At 58.6% G+C, this 22700-nt stretch overlaps 1 protein-coding gene across 5 annotated transcripts in view; it reads left to right on the top strand.

Annotated features, from left to right (window-relative positions):
* CACNA1G (calcium voltage-gated channel subunit alpha1 G) overlaps nucleotides 1-11253 on the top strand; it is a 61309-nt gene extending 50056 nt beyond the window's left edge. For 4 of the 5 annotated variants that reach the window (XM_047833489.1, XM_047833487.1, XM_047833488.1 and 1 more), the window contains 10 exons: nucleotides 394-545; nucleotides 1276-1385; nucleotides 2112-2245; nucleotides 2545-2615; nucleotides 2743-2821; nucleotides 2916-3037; nucleotides 3258-3596; nucleotides 8199-8376; nucleotides 8666-8835; nucleotides 10016-11253. In XM_047833489.1, the coding sequence (XP_047689445.1) occupies nucleotides 394-545; nucleotides 1276-1385; nucleotides 2112-2245; nucleotides 2545-2615; nucleotides 2743-2821; nucleotides 2916-3037; nucleotides 3258-3596; nucleotides 8199-8376; nucleotides 8666-8835; nucleotides 10016-10750 (2090 nt within the window). In that variant the 3' untranslated portion in view covers nucleotides 10751-11253. Of the gene's footprint in view, nucleotides 1-393; nucleotides 546-1275; nucleotides 1386-2111; nucleotides 2246-2544; nucleotides 2616-2742; nucleotides 2822-2915; nucleotides 3038-3257; nucleotides 3597-4239; nucleotides 4384-6338; nucleotides 6474-8198; nucleotides 8377-8665; nucleotides 8836-10015 lie in introns of all 5 variants that reach the window. The other variant, XM_047833485.1, reaches the window with a different exon arrangement.
* Nucleotides 11254-22700: the final 11447 nt, after the last annotated feature.

Below are 22700 nucleotides of genomic sequence, written 5' to 3'. Positions count from 1 at the left end.
TGATAAGACCGGTTGTTTTTCGTCTTACCGATCTGGCCTTGCTGCGGAACGCCAAGTCAAGGGCGTTGCGAGGGGCCGGCGGATTTGGGAGGCTGCCTTGGGGAGGGGGCTCACCTGGTGTCTAATGTGGGTGGGGAGCTCTGCATGTCCTGACCCCTTCTGCACCCAACTGTGACCAGTAGAACAGACGCTTGGAGGGCAGACGCGAGAGAGCTCCCCCCGCCCCCGCCCCGAGGAAGGCGGTGTGTGGAGGGCGAGGATGCGGATGATACTGGAATGTTTCAGCTCTGGCATTAGAGGCTGGCGGCTGTGAGGGACTTGGGTGGAGGGGGCGCAGCGGGCAGGGACCCGACGGCTGCTCTGCTCTCCCCCTCCACCCCCCCGCCCCACCAGAGGCCCAGTGCAAACCCTACTATTCAGACTACTCTCGCTTCCGGCTCCTCGTTCACCACTTGTGCACCAGCCATTATCTGGATCTCTTCATCACGGGTGTCATCGGGCTGAATGTGGTCACCATGGCCATGGAGCACTACCAGCAGCCCCAGGTAGGAGTGAGTCCTGCCTCCAGCCGTGGGACTGCAGGCTGAGGCTACCCCAGCCCGTGCCAGGGGACCTCGGGCAAGTGCTGGGCGCCCTCTTGCACACCTTGCAGTGGCCCCTGGAACTGGGTATCGTCTTGGTTTTACAGATGAGGACACTGAGGCTCAGAGAGGTTAGTCGACTACACCAAGGTCCCGCAGCCGGGAAGTAGAGGACCTGATTTCTTTCCCCGACAAAATATTTATTGAGTGCCTGCCACGTGCTTCCTTCTTTACCCTTTGAGGGTAAAGAAGACAGACCAGTGAAGGCCAGTGTCTGCCCTTCTGGAGTTTAGATTCTGGTGAATGTCCAGCTCTAAACTCACCAATGATCCTGCCACTCCTCGAATCAGCCACCGTCAGCTGTCCTCCAGGCCTCAGTTTCCCCGTCTGTGAAATGGGGATGTCGAATTAGTAATGCACGAGGCCCTTTCCAGGTTCTAGCCTTCTGTGGCCTCCAGCACGTTCTCATGTGGTCTCTTCACCATCCCTCAAGGAGAGAGATCCTTTAGCTCAAAGTTTGACTCATGCATGTGAATGAGGACCCTCTTCTGTCCCGGTGTGGTGGCCAGCGGCCCCCTTAGACTCACCTGTCTCCCAGATCCCGGAGTGTGATGGAGGGGGAGGGGCAGGCATCACCCCTGGGCCTTAGGAGGCCCTGCATAGACACCCCCCCCCCCCGCCCCATCCCTGCCAGATCCTGGACGAGGCCCTGAAGATCTGCAACTACATCTTCACCATCATCTTTGTGTTAGAGTCGGTCTTCAAACTCGTGGCCTTTGGCTTCCGTCGGTTCTTCCAGGACAGGTAACAGAGAGGGGTGGGGGGGAGTGGGGAAAGGGCATGTCTCCCAGGGAAATGCCTGAAAACCTTTCTGGACTCCTGAGGTTCAGCCTCCACGCTAGGACCCACCCAGGGCTGATGGCGAGGGGGAAGGGGGGGGCGTCCAGAGCCTGGGAGACGGGAGGGAAGGGAAGGAATTTGACAAGACAGGGCCTGGGGGCCATTGGCAGCTGGAAGTCCATGTGGCCCAGACTGGGGCTTAAGAGCACAGAGCCTGGAGCCAGACTGCCTGGACCAGATTCGGATCCTGGCTCTCCCACTTAGAAGCTGGTGACTTGGGGTAAGTGACTTAACTTCTCTGTGTCTCAATTTCTTCATCTGTAAAATGAGCGATAATAATACTGTCCGTATCACAGAGCTATGAAGATTAGGAGTTTTTTTTGTAAAGCCCTTAACACAGTGCTTGGCATCTAGTAAACAGCATATAAGTGCCAAATTAAAAAAAAAAAAAATGAATGAATACACATGGAAAGTAGAGGTCCTCGAGCTAAAGTCTTGGCCCCACCCATGCCACCGACTGTGTGGGCTGTGTGACCAGGGTCAAGCCATGCCTTCTCTGCAGGATGGGGAGGCGGGACTGGCTGACCTCCACCCTCCTTTCTGCAGCCACTTGTGTTACTTTGACTGCCCCCTCCTCCGCGGTGCCCCCGGCTCCCCCCCACTCAAGGAGCTGTGTCCTGGGCTTTCCAGGTGGAACCAGCTGGACCTGGCCATCGTGCTGCTGTCCATCATGGGCATCACGCTGGAGGAGATCGAGGTCAATGCCTCGCTGCCCATCAACCCCACCATCATCCGCATCATGAGGGTGCTACGCATTGCCCGAGGTCGGTGCCCGCCTTCTTGCCCGCCACGCGCCTACCCAGGGGGAGATAGCAGGGGTCAGCTCTGTGGCTGGCCAGGGACTTTGTACGTGTGTGTGTGTGTGTGTGTGTGTGTGTGTGTTCCCATGGGTCTCTCTCCCAGCCTTTGACAAAGGGGAGGGCCGGGGGGCTGGGCCGAGGCAGGGCCCTGGTGGCCTGGCTGGCCATCCCACCGACCCCAGCCCCCACCCTGGCCCTGGCTCCACCAGCTGTGTGGCCTGGGACCCAGCGGGGCCCGCTCACAACTTTGTCCTGTTCTGCAGTGCTGAAGCTGCTGAAGATGGCCGTGGGCATGCGGGCACTGCTGGATACGGTCATGCAGGCCCTGCCCCAGGTAGCTGGAGGTGGGGCTGGGTGGGAGGGGTCCCCTCAGGGCGAAGGGGGTGCTTTCCAAAGGGAGCTCAGGGAAGCTGGCTGGGAGATCCAGTGGCACCGTTCCCATTTCTTTTCCTCTTTTCCAGGTGGGGAACCTGGGACTTCTCTTCATGTTGTTGTTTTTCATCTTTGCAGCTCTGGGTGTGGAGCTCTTTGGAGACCTGGGTGAGTCGGGGTGGGGAGGGCAGAGGAGTCAGGGCTGGAGGCCCCGGGGCTGCTGCACTAACTCAGGCCTCTCTCTCCTTCCCTCCTCCTCCAGAGTGTGACGAGACGCACCCCTGCGAGGGCCTGGGCCGGCATGCCACTTTTCGGAACTTTGGCATGGCCTTCCTGACCCTCTTCCGAGTCTCCACAGGTGACAATTGGAATGGCATTATGAAGGTGAGGGCGCACCACAGCCGTGTCCCCCCCCCCCCCCCCCCGCCCCCGTCCCCGGCTGGCCCTGGCCCCAGAGACACGGTCCCACACCTGGAGCCCAGATTCCCCTGCAGGATGAATTCCTTGACCCCGAATGAAAGCATGTGACCTTCTGTCCTTCAGGCGGAAACATTCCGGGACTCCCTCTCCCCAGGACAGTGTGTAACGCTTTCTCTGCCCCCAGGACACCCTCCGGGACTGTGACCAGGAGTCCACCTGCTACAACACGGTCATCTCCCCCATCTACTTCGTGTCCTTTGTGCTGACGGCCCAGTTCGTGCTGGTCAACGTGGTGATCGCCGTGCTGATGAAGCACCTGGAGGAAAGCAACAAGGAGGCCAAGGAGGAGGCCGAGCTGGAGGCCGAGCTGGAGTTGGAGATGAAGACGCTTAGCCCGCAGCCCCGCTCGCCTCTGGGCAGCCCCTTCCTCTGGCCCGGGGTGGATGGCCCCGACAGCCCCAAGCCCGGTGCTGCAGCCCACGCTGCCGGCGCGGCCTCGCGCTTCTCCTTGGAGCACCCCACGGTGAGCCAGCAGCCACCCCTGCCGAGAGGGGTGTGGGGTGGGTCCAGGTGGGTGGTGCGCAGGGAGCGGGCAGGCAGCGTGGCAGACCCCGGGGCCCCGTCTGTGTCCTTTTGCCCCTCCCGCTTGGATGCTGAGGGATGAGCGGTCCCTCGCCCGCCCCCAGACGGTAGCTGCGTGCGCTCGCAGCCTAGGGGCCACCCCGGCAAGCCCCCAGCACACCCTGTGCCTCCGGCCCAGCCGGCCTCCCCTTCTCGGCTCTTAGGTTCAAGGCTAAGTTTTCTGTTTCCTTCCTGTTTCTTTCTTACCCTTGCCTGATTACCAACCTCTTTCCTTCCCACCCTTCCACCTACCCAATTCTCCCTCTCGATCCTTGCCCTATCTTTGCTCCCCTTCTCCCTCTCTCCTCCTGAGCTCTTCTCCTCTCCGGCTCCCCTTCTCCTTCCTCCCTCACCTCTCTTCCCTACATCCCCTCCCCTCCCCCTTCTCCTGTCTGTCTGTTGCTGGTGTGTGTGTGTGTGTGTGTGTGTGTGTGTTACCTCTTCCTCCTTTTCCCTCCGTGTCTCTTGTCAATCCCCTGCCACGACACTTCCCATTGTTGCCCCTCTGATCCCCGCTCCCCTCATGGGCTGGTCCCCCCCCCCAGGACAGACAGCTGTTTGACACCATATCCCTGCTGATCCAGGGCTCCCTGGAGGGGGAGCTGAAGCTGATGGAAGAGCTGGCGGGCCCTGGGGGCCAGCCCTCTGCCTTGCCTCCCGCCCGCAGCCTGGGCGGCTCCGACCCGCAGGTTACCGTGCCCCTGTGCCGTGCCGGGCTGTGCCATGCTGTGCTGTGCTTCTGGGGAGGCGGGGGTGTTTCCTGCCCACTGGGTATCTGGAGAAAGAGCAGCCTCGGGGCCTCAGTTGAGCTTTGGGCTCGGCGGGAGGCAGCCAGGGGTTCGTACAAGTTGAGATCAACCTCTGGAATACATATTTGGAACGTAGGGATGCTAAGGACCGCACCTCTAGGAGTGAAGGATGGCTAGAGGAGGGGCTTGCGGAGGGCATTTGTCAGAAGGAACCTGGACCAAAAGGAGAGGAGAAGAGGGCAGGGCAGAAGACAAGCTGGGAGTGGGACCTTAGTGGGTGGAGGAAGCGAGGTACCAAACCCAGGGGAGAAGGGCTTTGGGGGGGTCTGCAGGTGGCCAGGGGACCCATTGAGGGATATATCTTAGGCCACAGTCTGCTTCTTTCCTGTGTCCAGCACCTACCCCCAAAGCCTCTGTTTGGTGGCGTTCTGAGCCACGGAGCCCACTAGACATGATGAGTGCCCTCAGTAGACAGTGGTTTCTGACCTGGCCCTGAGAGGGCCTGGAAGGTTCCAGCTGTGAGTGGATTCTGGGGACCTCGCTGTGAAATAAAACTGGGCGTCCTGCCTCAGCCCAGCCCCTTTCCACAGCTCTTGCATGGTCTTCTCCCCCAGTCCCATCTAAACGTGGCTTTCCGGCTCTCTGGGGCTCTCCCACCCACCTCTTCCCCACCTTTTGACCTGTCTGGTTGCCCCTGACCCCCTCCACTTGGCAGAGCACCCTGCCGTCCCTCCTGGGTCCGGGGTCAGGTGCTGCAGGGAAGACCTCAGTAGACCTGGAGTGGAGGCAAAGAGACGGGTGTCAGCAGGAGATAGAAAAGCCTAGAGTTCCCACAGGCCCTGTTGGGTGGAGGGGAAGGAAGGCAGGCTCCCAGTACCTGGGACACCTGTAGCCTGACTCCAATGAACAGAGACCCTCACACAGAGAAAGGACCCTGCCTCTAGGGGTCTGCCCTTGGGATTCAGTCTCAGATAGGCTATAGGCGCTTCAACATGGCAATGACCTAGAATGATCAGTGAGAGAGCACATCCCTTCCCAAGGCCTCTCATCCTGAAGGAGGCTCATGGGGCAAAGGTACAGGGAAAGAAGAGGACGCAATGGGGTGATCAGGTGGTTGGTTCATCTGGGAGGGATGGCTCTCCCCTCCCCCAGGCACTGAAATCCCCCTGCAGATCCCTGGTGAGCCAGCCAGTTTGTGTGGCGGCAGGAGGAGAGCATCTCCCAGAACCCAAGCTAAAGAGGGCGGGCAAGCTGCCGGCAGGCGGAGGAGGGCCCAGGAGGGGAGAAGCCAAAATCTGGGGGCAGGCCAAGTCCTGCCAGGCTTTTGGAAGCAGAGAGAATAGGCAGAAAACAGTCATCAGATTGGCGGCTTTGTCCCCAGCGCCCCCCCACGCGGCTCTGTCTGTGCCGAGAGCAGAGAGAGGCGCTTTGCTGGCCTTTCTTCATTTTTTTTTTTTTCTGGTATCATCTTTATGAGAGTCGAAAGCCTTCCCTGCTCCCCGCTTCCTCTCTTGGTGGTGGTGGTGTGGGAGGGGGCTGTTAAGGTTCCTGGGGTATCTTTAGAATAAGTTTCTGCTTCTCCTGCTTTGTCGGTGTTCGCTCTGGCTCTGGCTCTTCGGTGCCTGCCGCAGCCTCTCTGATCCGAGCGGGGGGGGGGGGGGGGGGTTCAAAGTGGGGTGGGGGAGGCACTGTCAGTTTACTCGGGAGAGGGGTGGGGAGAGAGAAGAGAGGCCTTCCCCTCCCCCGTGCTTTGTGGAAAGGGGGAAAGGGGGGGCCTGTGTGTGTGCACGCGTGTGTGTGTGTGTGTGTGTGTGTGTGCGTGTGTGCACGCATGCACTCGCGAGCGGGTGCTCTGTCCTGGTCTCTAATGCCTGATCATCTCTCTCCCTGTCTAGATCCCTCTAGCTGAGAGGGAGGCTCTGTCTCTGACGTCAGAGATTGTGTCTGAACTGTCCTGCTCTCTAGCTCTGACGGATGACTCTTTGCCTGATGACACTCACACACTCTTACTTAGTGCCCTGGAGAGCAATGTACTTACACACGCTCCTCACTGCCCCCCACCCCCCCCCCCAGCCTCCCCAGGGGCTGGGCTGGCTGCAGGGCTCCAGATCCCTCCCTCCTCTCTCTTGGCCACTGGAGGCATCAACCGGCAGGCACTTAGTGCTCCAGGCTTTGATGGGTCTTTCCGGGTCCCCACTGTGGACCAAGAAATGAGATGAGATTAAATTGGGGCCTCAAGGGCCCAGGGGCGCAGTTGTGAAAGAGTTAATCCCAACACCCAGGAGTAGTAACACGGCCCTCCGAAACAGAGGTCAGCATCAGGCAGCTGACCAAAGGGCCCCCCTCGAAGTAGACCCAGTCTCTGTGTTTGGAGCCTGCGCAAGCCAGCCCTTCCCCTCCCCGCCCCCCTCCTTCTCGCCTACCTGCAACATGAGCCATTTCCCTCCACGTAGTGGCTGAGAGCCTCATACCTCTCTGCTGCTACCACCATGCCCTTCTGTACCTGGGGGGGCTGTCCCTGTCTCCTCTGTCACTGTCCCTGTGTGTCCCCGTGTTGGGGGGGGGGTGTTCTTTGTGTTTGGACAGCTTCTCTACCCTTGCCCAGCTCCCTTTCCCCTTCAGACTGTGAGCAGCCCCCTCCTCCCTGCCTGCCCCCTCCTCTGGGCACTTAAGAAGAGACAGGGGCCCCTTCCCCACAGCAGGGCTCGGCTGCGACAGGGTCTTGACCACAGGCTGGGGGTCCCTAGGGGTCTTGGGGTGGCTGGCAGAAGTGGAGCCTGGAGCCGAGAGGGGAAGCAAAGGATCCAGACTTTTCCAACCGTCCCTCCTGGGGAGCTTAGCTGGCGGGGCCTGCGTGGAGACAGGAACCCTCCCGCCTCTCTGAGAATTAGGAATGGAAGGAACAAGGGACCCCAAGGAGGAAAGAGGTCACAGGGAGATGGAGAAATCTTCTGGAAGCACACCTTGGCTCCCTCCAGCTGGGGTCAAAGGCAGATTACTGCTTTTCTTTGAAATAAATTTAAAAAGCCCACTCCCACCCCCAATCTGTCCAGTAAGGGAGGACCTGAAGCCGTGATACTCAGACCTTGCCCCCCACCTCCCATTTGCCCCCTGCCAGAGCCGCTGAGTAATTAAAAGGTGCGGGGCCACAGGTGGGTGAGCCAGCTGACACTCTCTAGTGTGTTCACCTGTCGTTGAACCCACATTAGCCCAGCTCCTGCCCCGCGCTGGGTCGTGGGGTTGTCTTAGAGAACTGGATGGTGAACAGCCTCTGCTCTGTAGGCAGTCCTCGCTCACTGGGCAGGTCCTCCCATTCCCCACCCCCACCCCCACCACCCCAGCACTGGGATAGGGGGTGCTTTTAGCTTTTCAGCCTCCACTGTCCTGCTCGAGGGCCTCTTACGGGGGCCCCGAGAACCATCTCTTGAACCACCTGCCGGGCTGGACCTGGGGGCTGCTCTCTGTTTTCTGGACACCTTCTCACCCCTCCACCATCCCCACCAGGAGGCTCTGAGATGATGCAGTATTGGATAGTTTTCTGCTTCCTTGCTGTGCTGGAGGGCTCACCCATGTGTCTGCCCCCTTTCCCCCCACCCACTAACTCATCCCATTACCGCCCTGTCGGGAGGGTGGGGGGAGGGGGCCAGAGCCTGGGGGCGCTTCTGCTTGCTGTTGTCCAGCTCTGCCTCAGTTAGCCAGTCCGGATATCCGGGTGCCCCTCTTTTTCCCACCTCCCTCCCCTGTTCCTTTTGCAGATGGAGCCCCACCCTGAGGAGGTTGCCCTCGGCCTGGGACCAGACCTGCTGACCGTGCGGAAGTCTGGAGTCAGCCGGACGCACTCTCTGCCCAATGACAGCTACATGTGCCGGGACGGGAGCACCGCCGAGGGGTCCCTAGGACGCAGAAGCTGGGGGCTCCCCAAAGCTCAGTCAGGTACCAGGGCTCAGGCAGGGCTGCTCGGCTCGCACAGGGAGACCCCATCATTGCCTAAGCCCACTCCTGACCTGGGTGGGAGGGGCACCGAGGCAGCAAAAGAGGTCTCTCCGAACACCAAGGGCCCCCCCGCCAGCCCGTGGAGAGTGGTTGTCAATCCAGGGCGAGGGGTCTGCGGTGAGGGGAGAGGCCCCGATGGGGGAGGGAGAGCGGAAAAGAGGGACTGGGGTAAGAGCCAGGCCACTGACCTGCCAGCTCCTTCCTCTTCTCCTCCCCTCTCTGCCCACAGGCTCCGTCTTGTCAGTCCACTCCCAGCCAGCAGACAGCAGCTACATCCTGCAGCTTCCCAAAGACACACCCCACCTGCTCCAGCCCCACAGCGCCCCCACCTGGGGCACCATCCCCAAACTGCCCCCACCGGGCCGCTCCCCTTTGGCTCAGAGGCCACTCAGGCGCCAGGTAAGCAGGTGTGGAGAGGTGGGCCAGGGCCCCGGGGCCGGCCTCTCCGCTGGGAATGCTGGGCTGTTGGTGACAACCAGGTGGCCACTTTTCATTCTTCCAGCAAACGTTTATTGTGTGCTGACCGCGGTCCAGAGGCAGTTCTAGGTGCCGGGGGCACGGTGCCTGGCAAAGCAGAAGTGGTCTGTGCCCTTCTGGCATTTGCATCCTGCTCCTTTCTTCCACTGAGGAGGGCTGGGGACCGGAGCGGGCCACGGTGGCTTAGGGACACAGGTCGACTTGGTGGGAGAGCCCAGGTCTCTGGACTCCCTTTCCCTGGCCCAGAGTTGCCTTCCAATGATTCTCTGTACTTCTAGACTTAGCCACGGGACACAGGGCATGTTTTGGGTATCTCCACCTTTGGCCAAGCCCGCGGCCCCCCCTTCCCGGGGCACAGGGCCGAGGCTTATGTAGCCAGGTGAGGCTCGTCTGACCCCACTGTGACAAGGCCACAGCCCACGCCCAGGGTGCCCTCGTGTGTAATCCTGGCCACACGAGAATCTGCTCAATGCCACACACTTGAAACAGGCACGGTCGCCACCCATTTTATAGAGTTTCACCGAGCAGCTTCTGTGTGCCAGGCACTGGGGACACAGCCCCTGCTCTCTGGAGCTCCCAGTCTGACGTCAGAGACATAAATGCCATCAGACCATTGCAGCAATAGCTCACAGCTGCTGGGATGCTCACGTGTGCGGTGCAGCAGGGAGCAAAGAGGAGGAATGGGTTAGTTGTAACGTGGGGATACAGATTGTCAGGCACCGTGTCACAAGAGGACCTGAGCCCGTCAAGTTGAGGGGTGCCTGTCATCCGAGAAGGGCATTCGAAGCCAAAGGAATAGCCTGTGCGAAGGCCGGGAAGAGTGAAGGAGCCAGCTGTGCACTAGAGCTGGCCCAGTGCGTTCTGGTGTCCCCAGGGCCGGGAGCTTCAGAGAACGATTCCTGCAGGCGTGGGGGAGGGGTGGGGGAGCAGGCGTGGTGGCCCCCTTCTCCCAACAAGAGCAAACGCTGATAACTCCGGCTTAGGGTGGGCCCGCAGGGGGAGGCGGGGGTTATCTGGCTTGGGGGTGGGGGTGGGGGGAGGTGGGAACAGTCCATGGGGGAGCGGAAGCCCCTAGGCTGAGCTGTCCTCCCACCTCGCGCAGGCAGCAATAAGGACTGATTCCCTGGACGTTCAGGGCCTGGGCAGCCGGGAAGACCTGATGTCCGAGGGGAGTGGGCCCTCCCCGCCTCTGGCCCGGGCCTCCTCCTTCTGGGGCCACTCGGGCAACCAGGTGCAGCCGCAACCCCGCCGCCAGAGCAAGACCTCGAAGCACATGCCCCCGCCAGCCCCCTGCCCAGGCTCCGACCCCACCTGGAGCAAGGGCCCGCCAGAGACCAGGAGCAGCTTGGAGCTGGACACGGAACTGAGCTGGGTTTCAGGAGACCCCCTGACCGTGGGCAGCCAGGAGGAGCCCCCGTCGCCACGGGACCTGAAGAAGTGCTACAGTGTGGAGGCCCAGAGCGGCCGGCGCAGGCCCTCGTCCTGGCTGGATGAACAGAGGAGGCACTCCATTGCGGTCAGCTGCCTGGACAGCGTCTCCCAACCCAGCCTGGGCCCCGACCCCTCTAGCCTTGGGGGCCAGCCTCTTGGGGGGCCCGGAAGCCGGCCCAAGAAAAAACTCAGCCCGCCTAGTATCTCCATAGACCCCCCAGAGAGTCAGGGCCCTCGGCCCCCACTGAGCCCTGGCGTCTGCCTCCGGCGGAGGGCTCCGTCCAGCGACTCCAAGGATCCCTCGGCCTCCGGCCCCCCTGACAGCATGGCTGCCTCGCCCCCCCCAAAGAAAGACGTGCTGAGTCTCTCCGGTTTAGCCTCCGACCCAGCAGACCTGGACCCCTGAGTCCTGCCCTACTCCCCCATTCACCTTTCTCCACCGGGTGCCAAATCCTAGCTCCTCCTCCTGGGCTATGTTCCTGAAAAACCTTCCATACGGACTCCAAGGAGGAGCTCCTCCCTGCCTCAGTGGCGCTGGGAACCGGCGAGCAGAATTTCCAGAGCGTTGAAAGCAGCAGCCCTGGTCACCCTGGCTCCGGGCAGAGAGAGACGAGAGACAGAGAGAGAGAGAGAGAGAGAGAGAGGCCCAGTGCAGCTGAGGTTCCCAACACCAGGAGCTACTGGGAGAAAGCAATACGTTTGTGCAGAATCTCTATGTATATTCTATTTTATTAAATTAATTGAATCTAGTATATGCGGGATGTACGACATTTTGTGACTGAAGAGACTTGTTTCCTTGTACTTTTATGTGTCTCAGAATATTTTTGAGGCGAAGGCGTCTGTCTCTTGGCTATTTTAACCTAAAATAACCAGTCTAGTTATATCCCCTCTTCTTGCAAAGCACAAGCTGGGACCGAGAGTGCATTTCAGCCCTGACGGTGGCCCATCTTCAGCGGAGAGCGGGGACCATTTTGGAAACTGTAATGTAACTTATTTTCTCCTTTAACCTCGTCATCATTTTGTGTAGGAAAAAAAAAAAAAGAAAAAGAGAAAAAGCAAAAAATAAGATTTTACAAATGAAATGGAACCTTTTTATATATACGTACATACATATCTATATCTATATCTATAATAAAGTAATTTTCCAAAATAAAAAAGTTAATCACGGTCCAGAGTGAAAGCGAAAGGGACAGAGTTAGGCATTTCCAGGTGGCACTGGAGAAAGACGCCCGGAGCTGGGGAGTGGGCAGCGGGCAGGGAAGGGGTCAGAGCTGCCTCTGTGTGTATAGGAGTGTGTGTGTGTGTGTGTGTGTGCGTGCGCGCGCGTCTGGCTGGCTGGCTGGGGGAGAGAGAACCTAATCCTCCCCCAGGAGGGCTGCAACCTTGCAGCCTCACCCCCCAGGGGCAAGGGAGGAGGGAAGCCCCTTTGCCTGGTAGGAGGCTAGGCAAGCAGGGTTTACTGCTTCTACCGAAGCTTTATCGCTTCCTCTTAGCCAGGCAGCAGCTCTGTGAATGTGAGTAGTCCAGATTAACTCTTATTTCTGCTGACAGCTATCAGCCCCACATTGAAAGCTGGAAATTGGCATAATGAAGCTGTTTTGGTTAATGGGGCCGACTGAGACTGGGGGAGGCGGCCTCAGCCGCTGCCAACGGGACCGGTGGGGGAGGGGGCAAGCGCGTCCGGGTTTTCCTTTCCCAGGCTTCAGCCCCCTTGACCTTGGAGGTCTGGGCGTTAGCCTCACGCCTTGGGAGCCCTGCTGACCCGCACCGTGGGCACTGCTCCATCAAGCTGGCAATGGGATTAAGCTGTACAAACAGAGCGGGCTGCTCCCTCCCGAGATGGAGGGGGCCAGGAGTCCAAAGGCCACCTCCCGGTGGAGTCGGGAGGGCCAGGCGGCCAGGCTGCGGAGTGCGGAGCTGGACCCCTGGGGGGTGATGAATGAGCGCCATCAAGGTGATTACATGGTCTGCCGCTGCCTGCCCAGTGGGAGCCAGCGGAGGAGGGGGGGGGGGCGGGGGAGGGGCTGGGAAGGCAGGCCAGGGAGGGAAGGCGGAGAAGGGAGAAGGAGGAGGAGGAGAAGGGGGAGAGGAGGAGGGGCTATTATTGGTGTGGCCCAGAACCTCCTTTCTGGTGCTGCCTTGGGGCAATGCTCTCTTGCCTGGAACCCTGAGCTAAGAGGCAGTGCCACAGAGCCAACTGCAGGCTCAGCCAGCCACCCCAAACACCCACCTCAACCCCACCCCCTCATCCCCAGCACCTTCAAGCCCCAGGACCCTTGAAACCTCAAAGGCAGCTCCAATGGGCTGGGCAGCCCTCCCTCAGCAACCCCCTCCCCCACCCCGACCCTGGGATCAGGGGTGCGGGGCTGCTGGACGAATGAGCCTGGAGGCTTTGGCCCATCCCGTATTTTCTAAGGTGGCGAAAGGTTTTCTAATTGCTCTTCTGGACAGAAATGACACTACTCCTTGAAGCAAGCAGGTTTTATCCTCTTGGGGTGTGCAGTAGTGTGGAACTCTTGTCCTCTGGCCTCCTTGGGTGGAGAGAGGGCGGTGCTTATGGGAACTGTCTTTTTTTTTTTTAAAGCAAAACTGTACCAACTTCCTAGACTTTTGTCACCTAGGTCTGCAGATTAAGCTTTTATATATTTGTCGAAATCTGTAGCTGTCTATTCCCTAATGAGGGTGGGAGATTTGGGGGAGGGGGCTCTGGGGTCTTTTTGCCTTCTAATGGTTGGAGGATTCTGGGTCAAGGTAAAGCCAGAGAGCTTGGCTATAACCCCCTCTCCTCCATCCAAGGCTTCACCCTAACCCCTGCCCCCACCCCCGGGAGCCCCCGGAGTCAACGTGGGCCTTTTCGGGGACAGAACTGTGGCCTCTCCCCCAACAACGTAAAATCTTTATCAACGATGGAAGCTGATGTGTCTCATTAAAAGTGGAAATAATAACACTGCTGAATCTTATTAACAGTAGTAATGATGATGAGGCAAACCTCATGACGCTTGTCCGGATGGTTCTATCTGCTCTAGGGTACAGCAGGGACTGGAAGAGACTGAAGGAGGCTGGGATGGGGGGAGGAGCTGGTGGGGGCAAAGCAGGTCTTGGATTAAGGCCTCCAGGAGCAGGAACTGGCCAGGAGCTTCAGGGATGTGGGGGCTTCGGAGGGAATTGTGTCAACAGCCACAGGCCCCCACCTTGGGCTTGGCAGCTTCTGCTTCCTCCCCCCCAAGACTCCAGGAAAAGGTCTGCCTGGGCGTGGGGGGTGGGGACCCGAAAGAGGAGAGAGCTGAGCTGATGCTAAAAACAAATCTGAGGCTCATCTGTAATCTCTCGCTTATTCTTCCCGACACGCTAACAAGGAGGCTAGCACTGCTATCGGTTTGCACGAGCCAGTGAGTTCAGAGAGGTTTAGTGACGTGCCCAAGATCACACAGGCAGGAAGCGGCAGGGTTGGGGTTGCATCGTATGTGTCTGGCCAACCTCTAGCCCATCGGCTTCATCCACCTCAGCCTCTTCTCATTGTCGAGGGAATGGGACGTGGGGCAAGGAATCCCGATCATGAAACGACTTGCCAGGGATGCCTTTTCCAAGGCAGTCACATTTGTGTTCGTAGAAATGCACGCCCGAGCTCCCAGCTTGGCGTACTCAGAGGCTTAAAGGAGCCCACGGTCCTTCATCTCGTGTGAGGAGAGAGGCTTAACCACAAGAGAAGGCATCCCTGAGCTCTGGCTGCTTCTCCGAAGGCTGGCCAAGGCTGTCTCTGCAATCACACAGTTTCCCAGACACCACCTTTCCCCAGCATAATGCTGCCCTTGAACCACAGAGCACTGGCTCCCCTCCCCCGCCTGCCACCCCCTTGTCCTTCCCGTCCTCTCCCCGTGCCCCACCCAGACCTCTCCCACTTGGCAAACAGCTTTCACCTCTAATGTCACCCTTAGTCCCCACCCATCACAACCGTGGCCTCCTCTCTCCTTTCCTGGGCCAGCCGTCACCCAACCTGGGGGGCTGGCGACTGTGGTGCAGTGAGGTCATCAGACAGCAGGTGGCAGCACAAGGTACCTTCACCTGGTGCCACCCCCGTGCCCCTTCCTTGGAGGGACGTAGCCAGGGAGAGGACACCACACTGATGGGCACCTTCTACAGGGGGGTGCTCTGCATGGCCCTCCATGGGAGGAAACAGGCTCAGAGACGCAACGAAGGACTTGTCTGCATGATTCGTCCGCCATGGGAGTGGTGAGTCCACAGTGCTCAGTGACACCTGCCTAGGGCCTGTGCACCCAGGACTAACCCCAGGACAACGGCTACCAGGAGCGAGTTGAGCTGTGGACTGGCTCCCTACTCTGAGGACACGGCGAGGCGGGTCAGGGAGGCGGCACCTCAGCAAACACCCAGGGGGATATCTGCTGAGAACTTCAGAACTCTGGCTTAGTCCCGGTCCAGGGGTGGGAGCTGCTGACGGTGGCCCACGGAGCTAATTCATTCTTCTTGCTTTGAAAACTCCTGCATCGGTCACAGCAGCCCGTGCTCACATGCATGCCAAATCAGATCAAGTGCAGGCTGGGAGCGAAGAGGCAGCCTTACTGAGGCCACGAGGGGGGCCGGTGTGGCTTCCATCAGGCTGGAGTGTGGGGGCTGGATCTGGTTTGGGGGTGCTCCAGGCCTTCACAGAGCCACAAGGGGCTCAAAAGAATCAGGTAGTGAGTAAAGGGGAGAGCTCTGCTTTTCCACACCCCGCCCTGCCCGAGTTCCCACCTGACTGTCCCCGTTTACAGCATTTTCTGCCCCCGGGTCTCCCCGTCCCTGCCTTGCTCTGCTTTCTTCTCTCTGCTGTCATTGCTGCTTAGAGCTGTGCCTTGCAATTATCTTCTCTTTCCATCTCCCTGCCAGGAAATCTCCAGTGGGTTCCCCTGGGATGCTCCCCGGCCAGGGAGGTACAGCACACGCTCGGCCCATCCCTCCCGGAGCTGCAGTCAGTCGGAGGGGAGGATGGGGCTGGGACCACAAAGCTGGGGGAGTGCAGTCCCTGTCTCCCCGGCAGCCCAAGCCACAAGTCCTTGTTGCTACACAGGAGCCTCCGGCCGGAAACATCCTGGTTCTGGAAAGTTGAAAACAGAGTGGACAGACAGTGCCCACTGCTGGGACTACAGCTAAGGCCATGGTAGCCTCATTACTTACAACCTCTTCTAAGGGCATGAGATGCTTGTCGAGTCAGTCAACAAACATTTCCTGAGGTTCACCTTTGCCAGGCACTGTCCCGGGTGCTGAGGACACGGCAACAAACAAGTGTGCTTGGTCCCTATTCTGAAGGTGTCTACAGTCTCCTGGGGGAGGTGAGCAAGACAGACAGTGAGTACAATACAAGGGGGAAGACTGTGCAGAGAAAGGGTCTCTAGTCCAGGACTGGGGTGAGGGAGGTTCAAGGTAGGCTTTGGAGAGGGGCGGGGGTGTGGGTCTTGAGTGAAATCTTCAAGGACAGGTAGTTTGCTGGGCGCAGAAAGGGAGGTGAGGGCAAGCAACTTTGAAAGGGTAAAGGGGGCCCATGGGCACAACGGCATCAGCTAAGGATACCAGACACGCATCCCTGCCCAAAGTGTCTGCATGGAAACGGCCTGGCATTCAGAAGATATGGAGCTCATCACTCCTCTGCTGGGACAAGACACCTCAGGGCCTCAGTTTACTTGCTCTGGTGGAATCAAAGTATTCATGCCCTAGGAATTTTATGGTTGTTATTCAAGGGCTACGCAAATGGGACCACATTCCAAGAGGGACCAGAAACCGCAAACCCCCAGGGAAGAAGCTCAAGAGAGATGGGAAGGAAGTTGAGGATTGCCAAGGTCCCCTTGCTGTGACCTCAGAGGCTCCCACCCAATGCCGTGAGTTTGCGAAGGGCTCTCCAAAGGCGACGTGGGATGGTGCCCAGAAAGGACAGTGCTTCGGCCCCAGTACTGAAGACAGAACCCCAGGGTCTTTCTTGGCCCTGAACTAGAGGAAGGGTTGGAGGAGGAACCCCGGTCTGCTCACCACAGAAGCATCTGGATCAGCAGGGCTAGAAGAGACCTTAGATGGCATTTTGTCCACGTTGCTCAAGAAACTGAGTCCCAGGGACCTCAAGGGCCTTGTTAAGGTCACACAGCATACAGAAGTTACTGCCCGGGGCAGGGAGGGGGTTGGAGGTGACTCCGTCAATCCCTGCCCTTGGGGACCTCTCAGACTGGCAGGGAAGACAGGTACTTCACAACTAAATATAACCCAAGGCACTCTATGACAAGATGTGAAAGCTTTATAAAGTCTTGGGCTCTGGGATGGGGCTGGGGTGGAGGGTGACTGGGTCAGGGGAGGGGAGGGGGGCAGACAAAGGGCTGAGAGGGCTTACCCAGTGGAGGGGGAGCAGACCCTCTATCCCTCTGCCTGGGAAGGGGGAGCCTTGTCCACCCTGCTCTGCCCAGCGCAGCTCAGATCTCTGTTCTGATAGCTCAGGACATAGACTTCCTTCTGGTCACTTCCTTCCTGCCCAGAAGGACAGGCGGTGGCTGGCTGCCCCTGTGTTATCTTGCTGCCCCCTACCCCACGCCTGCAGCTAGGCACCCAAGGAAGAAAACACCACTTAAGAACAAGCACCAGGAAAGGGATCACCAGGGTGAACCCCGGGCAGACCCCGCAGAGAGGGGCCAAGACCACAGGGTTGGGGAGGTGAAGGCAGGGGAGAGGTGGCGCGGGGGCGGGTGGAGGGATTCCTTCTCAGCCCCAAGAAGGAGTGGAGAAGTGGCTTCTGTGATCCTGCTGGGGGAGTGAGCGATAGAAGGCCGGAGGGAACCTAACATGGCCAAACTGGGCAAGCAGGAGAAGGCCACTGAGCCCAAACGGGTTTTACAGTTGGGGAACGTGAAGACGCAGCCTCGGGAGTGTGGGCGTGTGGGGGCTCCTTCTGGGGCTTCACCTGCCCATCTCCCACCCTGCCCAGGCTGGAGCGGAGGAAATCAACACCTATTGGGTGCCCACCAAGTGCGCCAGGCAAGGCGCTTGATGCTTTACCTGCTGTTGCCATCTAACCCTCAGAGTAACCCTCTAGGATAACCCAGCTAGGATTATCCCTGTTTCTCGGAAGCAGAAGTGGAGGCAGCAGGCACCAGATCCGGGAGCCACAGAACCTCAGCAAGGCAGCCATTTAAGAGGGCCATGGGAAGCCACCATCTGGATGACGCTAGGACCCCTCCCCACCCCCTCTCCTTGGGTACACCGCACCCGGGAGCACCACCGGTTTCTGCCGGTTCCCAGGTAACCTGTGGGCGGAGAGGTCAACTTCCTGATTGGCTGAGTACTAAGCATTCCCGTTTCACGGATAAGAAGACTGAGACCCACAGTTGAACGCGACCTCATGGAGGATGTATTCACGGAGGGAGTCTTGCTAAGTCACTTTCCACGTCTCCATGACTCCTGGGCCGGCAGACTTGTGCCCGGTGGAAGCAGGGGTGCGCCCCTTGGAAACAGACCCCTGCGCCAGCCCTCTCAGCCTCAGTACCTGGAGGGGCATCTCTCCAGCACGGCCCACTGGCCACTTGAAGGAGTTGTCGCTGTGTCAGTGGCCCGCCAACCCTGTCTCAAAGTTCCTCCAGAAGCCGCAGTCTCAGGGAGGCTCTGTCGCATTTCTCGGCCACTAGAGATTCGACGCAAAGGGCTGAGGATAGGGTCGGGAGGGGGCGGAGTGCGGGGAGGGGCGGGGGCGGAGGCGGCTCCGGGGCGCTGCGGAGGTCCCACTTGGGCAGGCTACCCGCCCTCGCCTCCTGGCCACGGAGCCTCGACCCCATGGACGCCCTGTGCGGCTCCAAGTTCTGGGTAAGGAGGTGTCCCGGGACCGAGAGCGCGCATCCGCGAGCTCCTGAGAGGGCCCTGGGGAGGGGGCGTCGCCGGGAGGGGGTCTGGCCGTGCCACCCCCACCCCCCCCCCCCCCCCCCGCCGGATCCCTGCCCGGGAGGCATGGGGACCCACCCAGCTGTCCCGGGACGCACGGAAGAGCCCGGGAAAGCGAGGCAGGAATCAGAAGGTGCCCCCACGCGAACTAGGGCTCAGTTGCCCAGCTCTACGCCTGCCCAGACCCCTTCCAGCGGCCGCGGGGGCATCCAGAACACCTGTTCAACCAGGTGCTTTAGGGAAGCTGGCTTTGCTCTTCTTGGAAAGGGCTCCTGCCACCTTCTTTTCTCTGGTGTTGAGAGCCACTAGGAAGTAGGGAGTCCCTCTCCAACCCTCTCCTTTTGCAGACGGGGGGGGGGGGGGGGGGGGGGGGGAAGGGAGGCTGGGAGAGAGGGAGGGACTTGCTCAAAGTCCCCCGGTTACAAGAAAACAGAGCTGGGTTAGAAAAGCAAGCCTTTTGACTCATATGCCAAATCCTTTTCTAAAACATCAGGTGCTTTTCGGGCTGCTGATTCTAGTTCCCTAGCATAGTTCAGGTTTAAGTGTAGACAGCCCAGGAGCTTTTTTTTTTACAGCTTTCAAGACCTACCCACACCAGCTCCTTTGGTTTTCACTGCAGCTCTGGGGGCAGGTGGTGGTGTTGCTCCGTTTTACAGACAGTCTCAGGTTCGAGGGTCTTGTCCATGGTTATGCAGGCATGCCCAGTGTAGGCTGGCCTCGAATCCAAGGCCCCTGATTTTCGATCTCTAAATCTCTTCCCCACGTCAGGTGTTTGTACCTATATGCCTGATGTGCGTGTGCCCAGTGCGTGTTATCCGCGGATGTGTTCTTGTGTGGCTGCGTGGGCATGTGTTGTACATACAGTGTGTATATGGTGAAGAACTCTGTTCTTGGGCTGTGTTTGGCATGCGCTGAGGGGTGGTGCATGGATTTTTGAAACTAGGGACCTATACAATGGAGTACCTATAAAAGCGTATCTTTGGAGATCTCTTTCTCCCTCTGGATCACTAAAGGGTCATTAATCAAAGGTGGTACAACTTTCTTGCCCACCCGCATAGGGACCCACATCTATCATCCAGCTTGGACTACTCATTTGTCCCCAAGTCCAGAGGTTGTCCCTTTGGTTGATGAGCGTACTTTGTTTGACTCAGCTGGCATGGCCGTGGCAGGATCACGGTGGCTGAGATGGCCGGGCAGGGGACTTGCACGAATCAAAGGGGCAGACGTACCCACGCCTCAAGTGCAAGGGCTCCCCGTGCCCGGGCAGACTGTTAACGGCAGACAGAAGGTTGGGACTGGACAGAGTCAGACTGAGGACCTGGAGGTGAGGAACTCACGACTCCCTTCTTCCTCGAAGCTTAGAGATCCTTTGACTTGCACCTTTCTGTGACATTGTAGAATCCCAGATGTTGCACAGACAGACCTCGGGGGCTTGAAGCAGCTAGCCCAGTGCCTTATCGCAGAGCTTGGGAAACTGAGGGCCAGGGAGGCAATGGACTTGTCAAGGTCACACAACAGTTAAGTTGCAGAGCGCTGGACTGGGAAGCAGGGCCCCTGAGACATGGGTCCAGCCTTGCCACCTCCTGACTGTGCGTCCTTGGGCTTCTAGGCTCCTTGTCCCTGGCTTTCTTGCTGCTCGTGAACTCAGTGTACTTCCTCTGAGACCTCAGGGTCCACGGGAGTCAGCTTATCTGTATTAGGTCCAAGGGATGAATCCCTTGTGGCAGTCTCTGCTTGGGTCCCTCAGAGGACAGGGAACTCACTCCTTTTCCTCATTCCAGTCTAAATGGCTACCGTCTTCCACATCACCTCCTCGCTCCTGAAGTTGTCCCAGGCTGGACCCAGCGTGGTTGGTGACGGGGCGGGGTGGGGAGAAAGCAGGGGGCCTTCCGGCTCCTCCTCTGAGCTGAGACAAGGGAGGACCCGAGGCCAGGAGGCTGGAGCTATATCCCCAGGGCCAGTTCAGTTACCCCAGAGGCCCGGGAGTTGTGGGTGACCTTCAAGGTGGGCTAGTTTGCATCTCATGTGTATTGCGCGTTATTCGGGTAGGCTGCCCAGAAGCTTTTATCTCAGGGGCCTGCGGGTGACCCACCCTGTGGGAAGTAGTTCAGGGCAGCATGGAAAGGGCCCGAGCCAGGACTGAAAAGGTGGGGGTTGGGCCCCACCCCCCCATGGTTCAGGCCTGTCCGCCCACTTAATCTCTGTGCCTTCTCACTAGTTTACCCGCACAGCCTCCCTTACTCATCTGTGACATAGAATAACTCATCTCCTAACCACCTCACAAGACTGGTGTGATCACATGAGCAGGGAATGGGAAACCATTCCAAGAACCACAAAACTTTCTGTGGGTGACAGGGTCCTGATAGTTCTGGAAAAGAGAGGGAAGTGAGAAATGAGGTTCGAAGAGGGAGGCAGGTCTGGGAAGACCTATGAGAGAGGGGCTGACGGGGCCACTGGGCCAGGCGCCCCTATGTCAGCTCTTTGCTGGGGGTTTTGTGGCTTAAATCTGTCTGCCTCAGCCCCAGACAAACCAGAGGGCATCCATGAGCCCCTGGACTTGTGCCCACACACCCGGGCGCTCGCACACAGAATGCACGGAGTGCATCACTAGCACCTCCGAGGGTTCCTTGGGAATTGTTGTGGACATAAATTTCCAAATGAGCGAACCATGACCAAAGTGGCCAGCACTAATGAGGCCAAAGATGCTTCTAGAATAAAGAGGTGGTAGTGTTCCTTTGCTGCCCCGTTGCCTACCACCTGGAGGATTGTTTTCTGTTATGAACAACGGAGTCAGGGGAGCCCCCGAGTGTGAACAAAGTACACGGTGCCCCAGGAGATCTTGACCGGTTGGCAGAATTAGTCTCTATCTGGTGCCCCCAGGAAGCTCTTGGGAGGCTGATGTTGGCTCAGATAGCGGAAGGTCCTGACCATGAGTACTGTCCAAAGATGGCACCGATTGCCCGAGAAGTAGTGAGCTCCCCATCACTGAGGGTGTGCAAGCATATGGTTAGTGACCACTTGGTATGGATGCTGAAGAGAGGATTCAAGTCAAGGAAGGAGTCCTACTCTGAAATTCTGTGACCAACTAGGAAGAAGGAAGATGCGGCCAGTGGAAGATTCACGGGTTCCTCCTCTGACACGTCCAGACCTCTCTTTCCCTGGCTCTCTCTCCACTTCGAACATGGAGCTTACCTAGCAGCGGCTCTTGGTAGAGACCCACGGGTCTGCCACTGGTCAGGCACCAGCACCTTTGTGTTCCCCTGGTTGTCTGCCCACCCTCGGCAGAGGCAAAGCCCTCATCCTGCAGAGGCTTGGCTCCCTGTGTCTTCTCCCATCCAGCTAGTTCCATTCAGTCACTCACTAGCTGTGTGACTTTTGGCAAACCGCTCACCCTCTCTGGGCTCCAGCTGAGCTTAGGTGGGGGGGCCCCCTTCAGGTACAGTTTCCCCACACCGATTCCGGGAGGCTAATTCTCAGGCTCAGGGCCATGGCCATGATTAGAGCCCTCTAAATATTAGGGATCCCTCAGAGGGGGGGGCACTCAGGTATGCCACTCCTGGGTGGCCAGGCCTCTCCCCTCCCCTCCTGGAGCTGTTTCTGTTTCCCATGGTAGGTGCAGGAGGTCGTAATGGGGGTGGTACCCTTGGGTCAGATCTCTCCTTCTTACTGGGTATTCAGGTTTCTAGTCTAGCGGCTCCCAGAACCGCAGCCAGAAGGTGACTCGAGAGGGGGCTGCGTTGGCCGAAAGGAGATTTTTTTTTTTTTTTAATTTTTAAAAAAAAAATTTTTTTTTCAACGTTTATTTATTTTTGGGACAGAGAGAGACAGAGCATGAACGGGGGAGGGGCAGAGAGAGAGGGAGATACAGAATCGGAAACAGGCTCCAGGCTCTGAGCCATCAGCCCAGAGCCCGACACGGGGCTCGAACTCACGGACCGCGAGATCATGACCTGGCTGAAGTCGGACGCTTAACCGACTGCGCCACCCAGGCGCCCCTAATTTTTTTTTTCAACGTTTATTTATTTTTGGGACAGAGAGAGACAGAGCATGAACGGGGGAGGGGCAGAGAGAGAGGGAGACACAGAATCCGAAACAGGCTCCAGGCTCTGAGCCATCAGCCCAGAGCCTGACGTGGGGCTCGAACTCACAGACCACGAGATCGTGACCTGGCTGAAGTCGGACGCTTAACTGACTGCGCCACCCAGGCGCCCCCCGAAAGGAGATTTTTAACAGTTCAGGTGATCTCGACGCCTGTGGGAGGTCATGCTGGAGTCCTAGAGGAAGTGCAGTAGAACAGGGACAGGGACTCTGGAGCTAGACTGCCTGGGGTCCCAGTCCTGGTGCTAACCCATGGGATCTGGGGCATTCACTGCCCAGCCAGCCATGGGTCTCAGCTATTGTGAACGTGAGATGATAATCCTAGAGCACAGAGGTGCTCAAATAACCAGAGT

The sequence above is a fragment of the Prionailurus viverrinus genome, chromosome E1 (genome assembly GCF_022837055.1).
Source record: "Prionailurus viverrinus isolate Anna chromosome E1, UM_Priviv_1.0, whole genome shotgun sequence".
In the NCBI taxonomy this organism is placed as follows: Eukaryota; Metazoa; Chordata; class Mammalia; order Carnivora; family Felidae; genus Prionailurus; species Prionailurus viverrinus.
The sequence above is the reverse complement of the archived record's forward strand: the minus strand, read 5'-3'. Positions and strand labels throughout refer to the sequence as shown.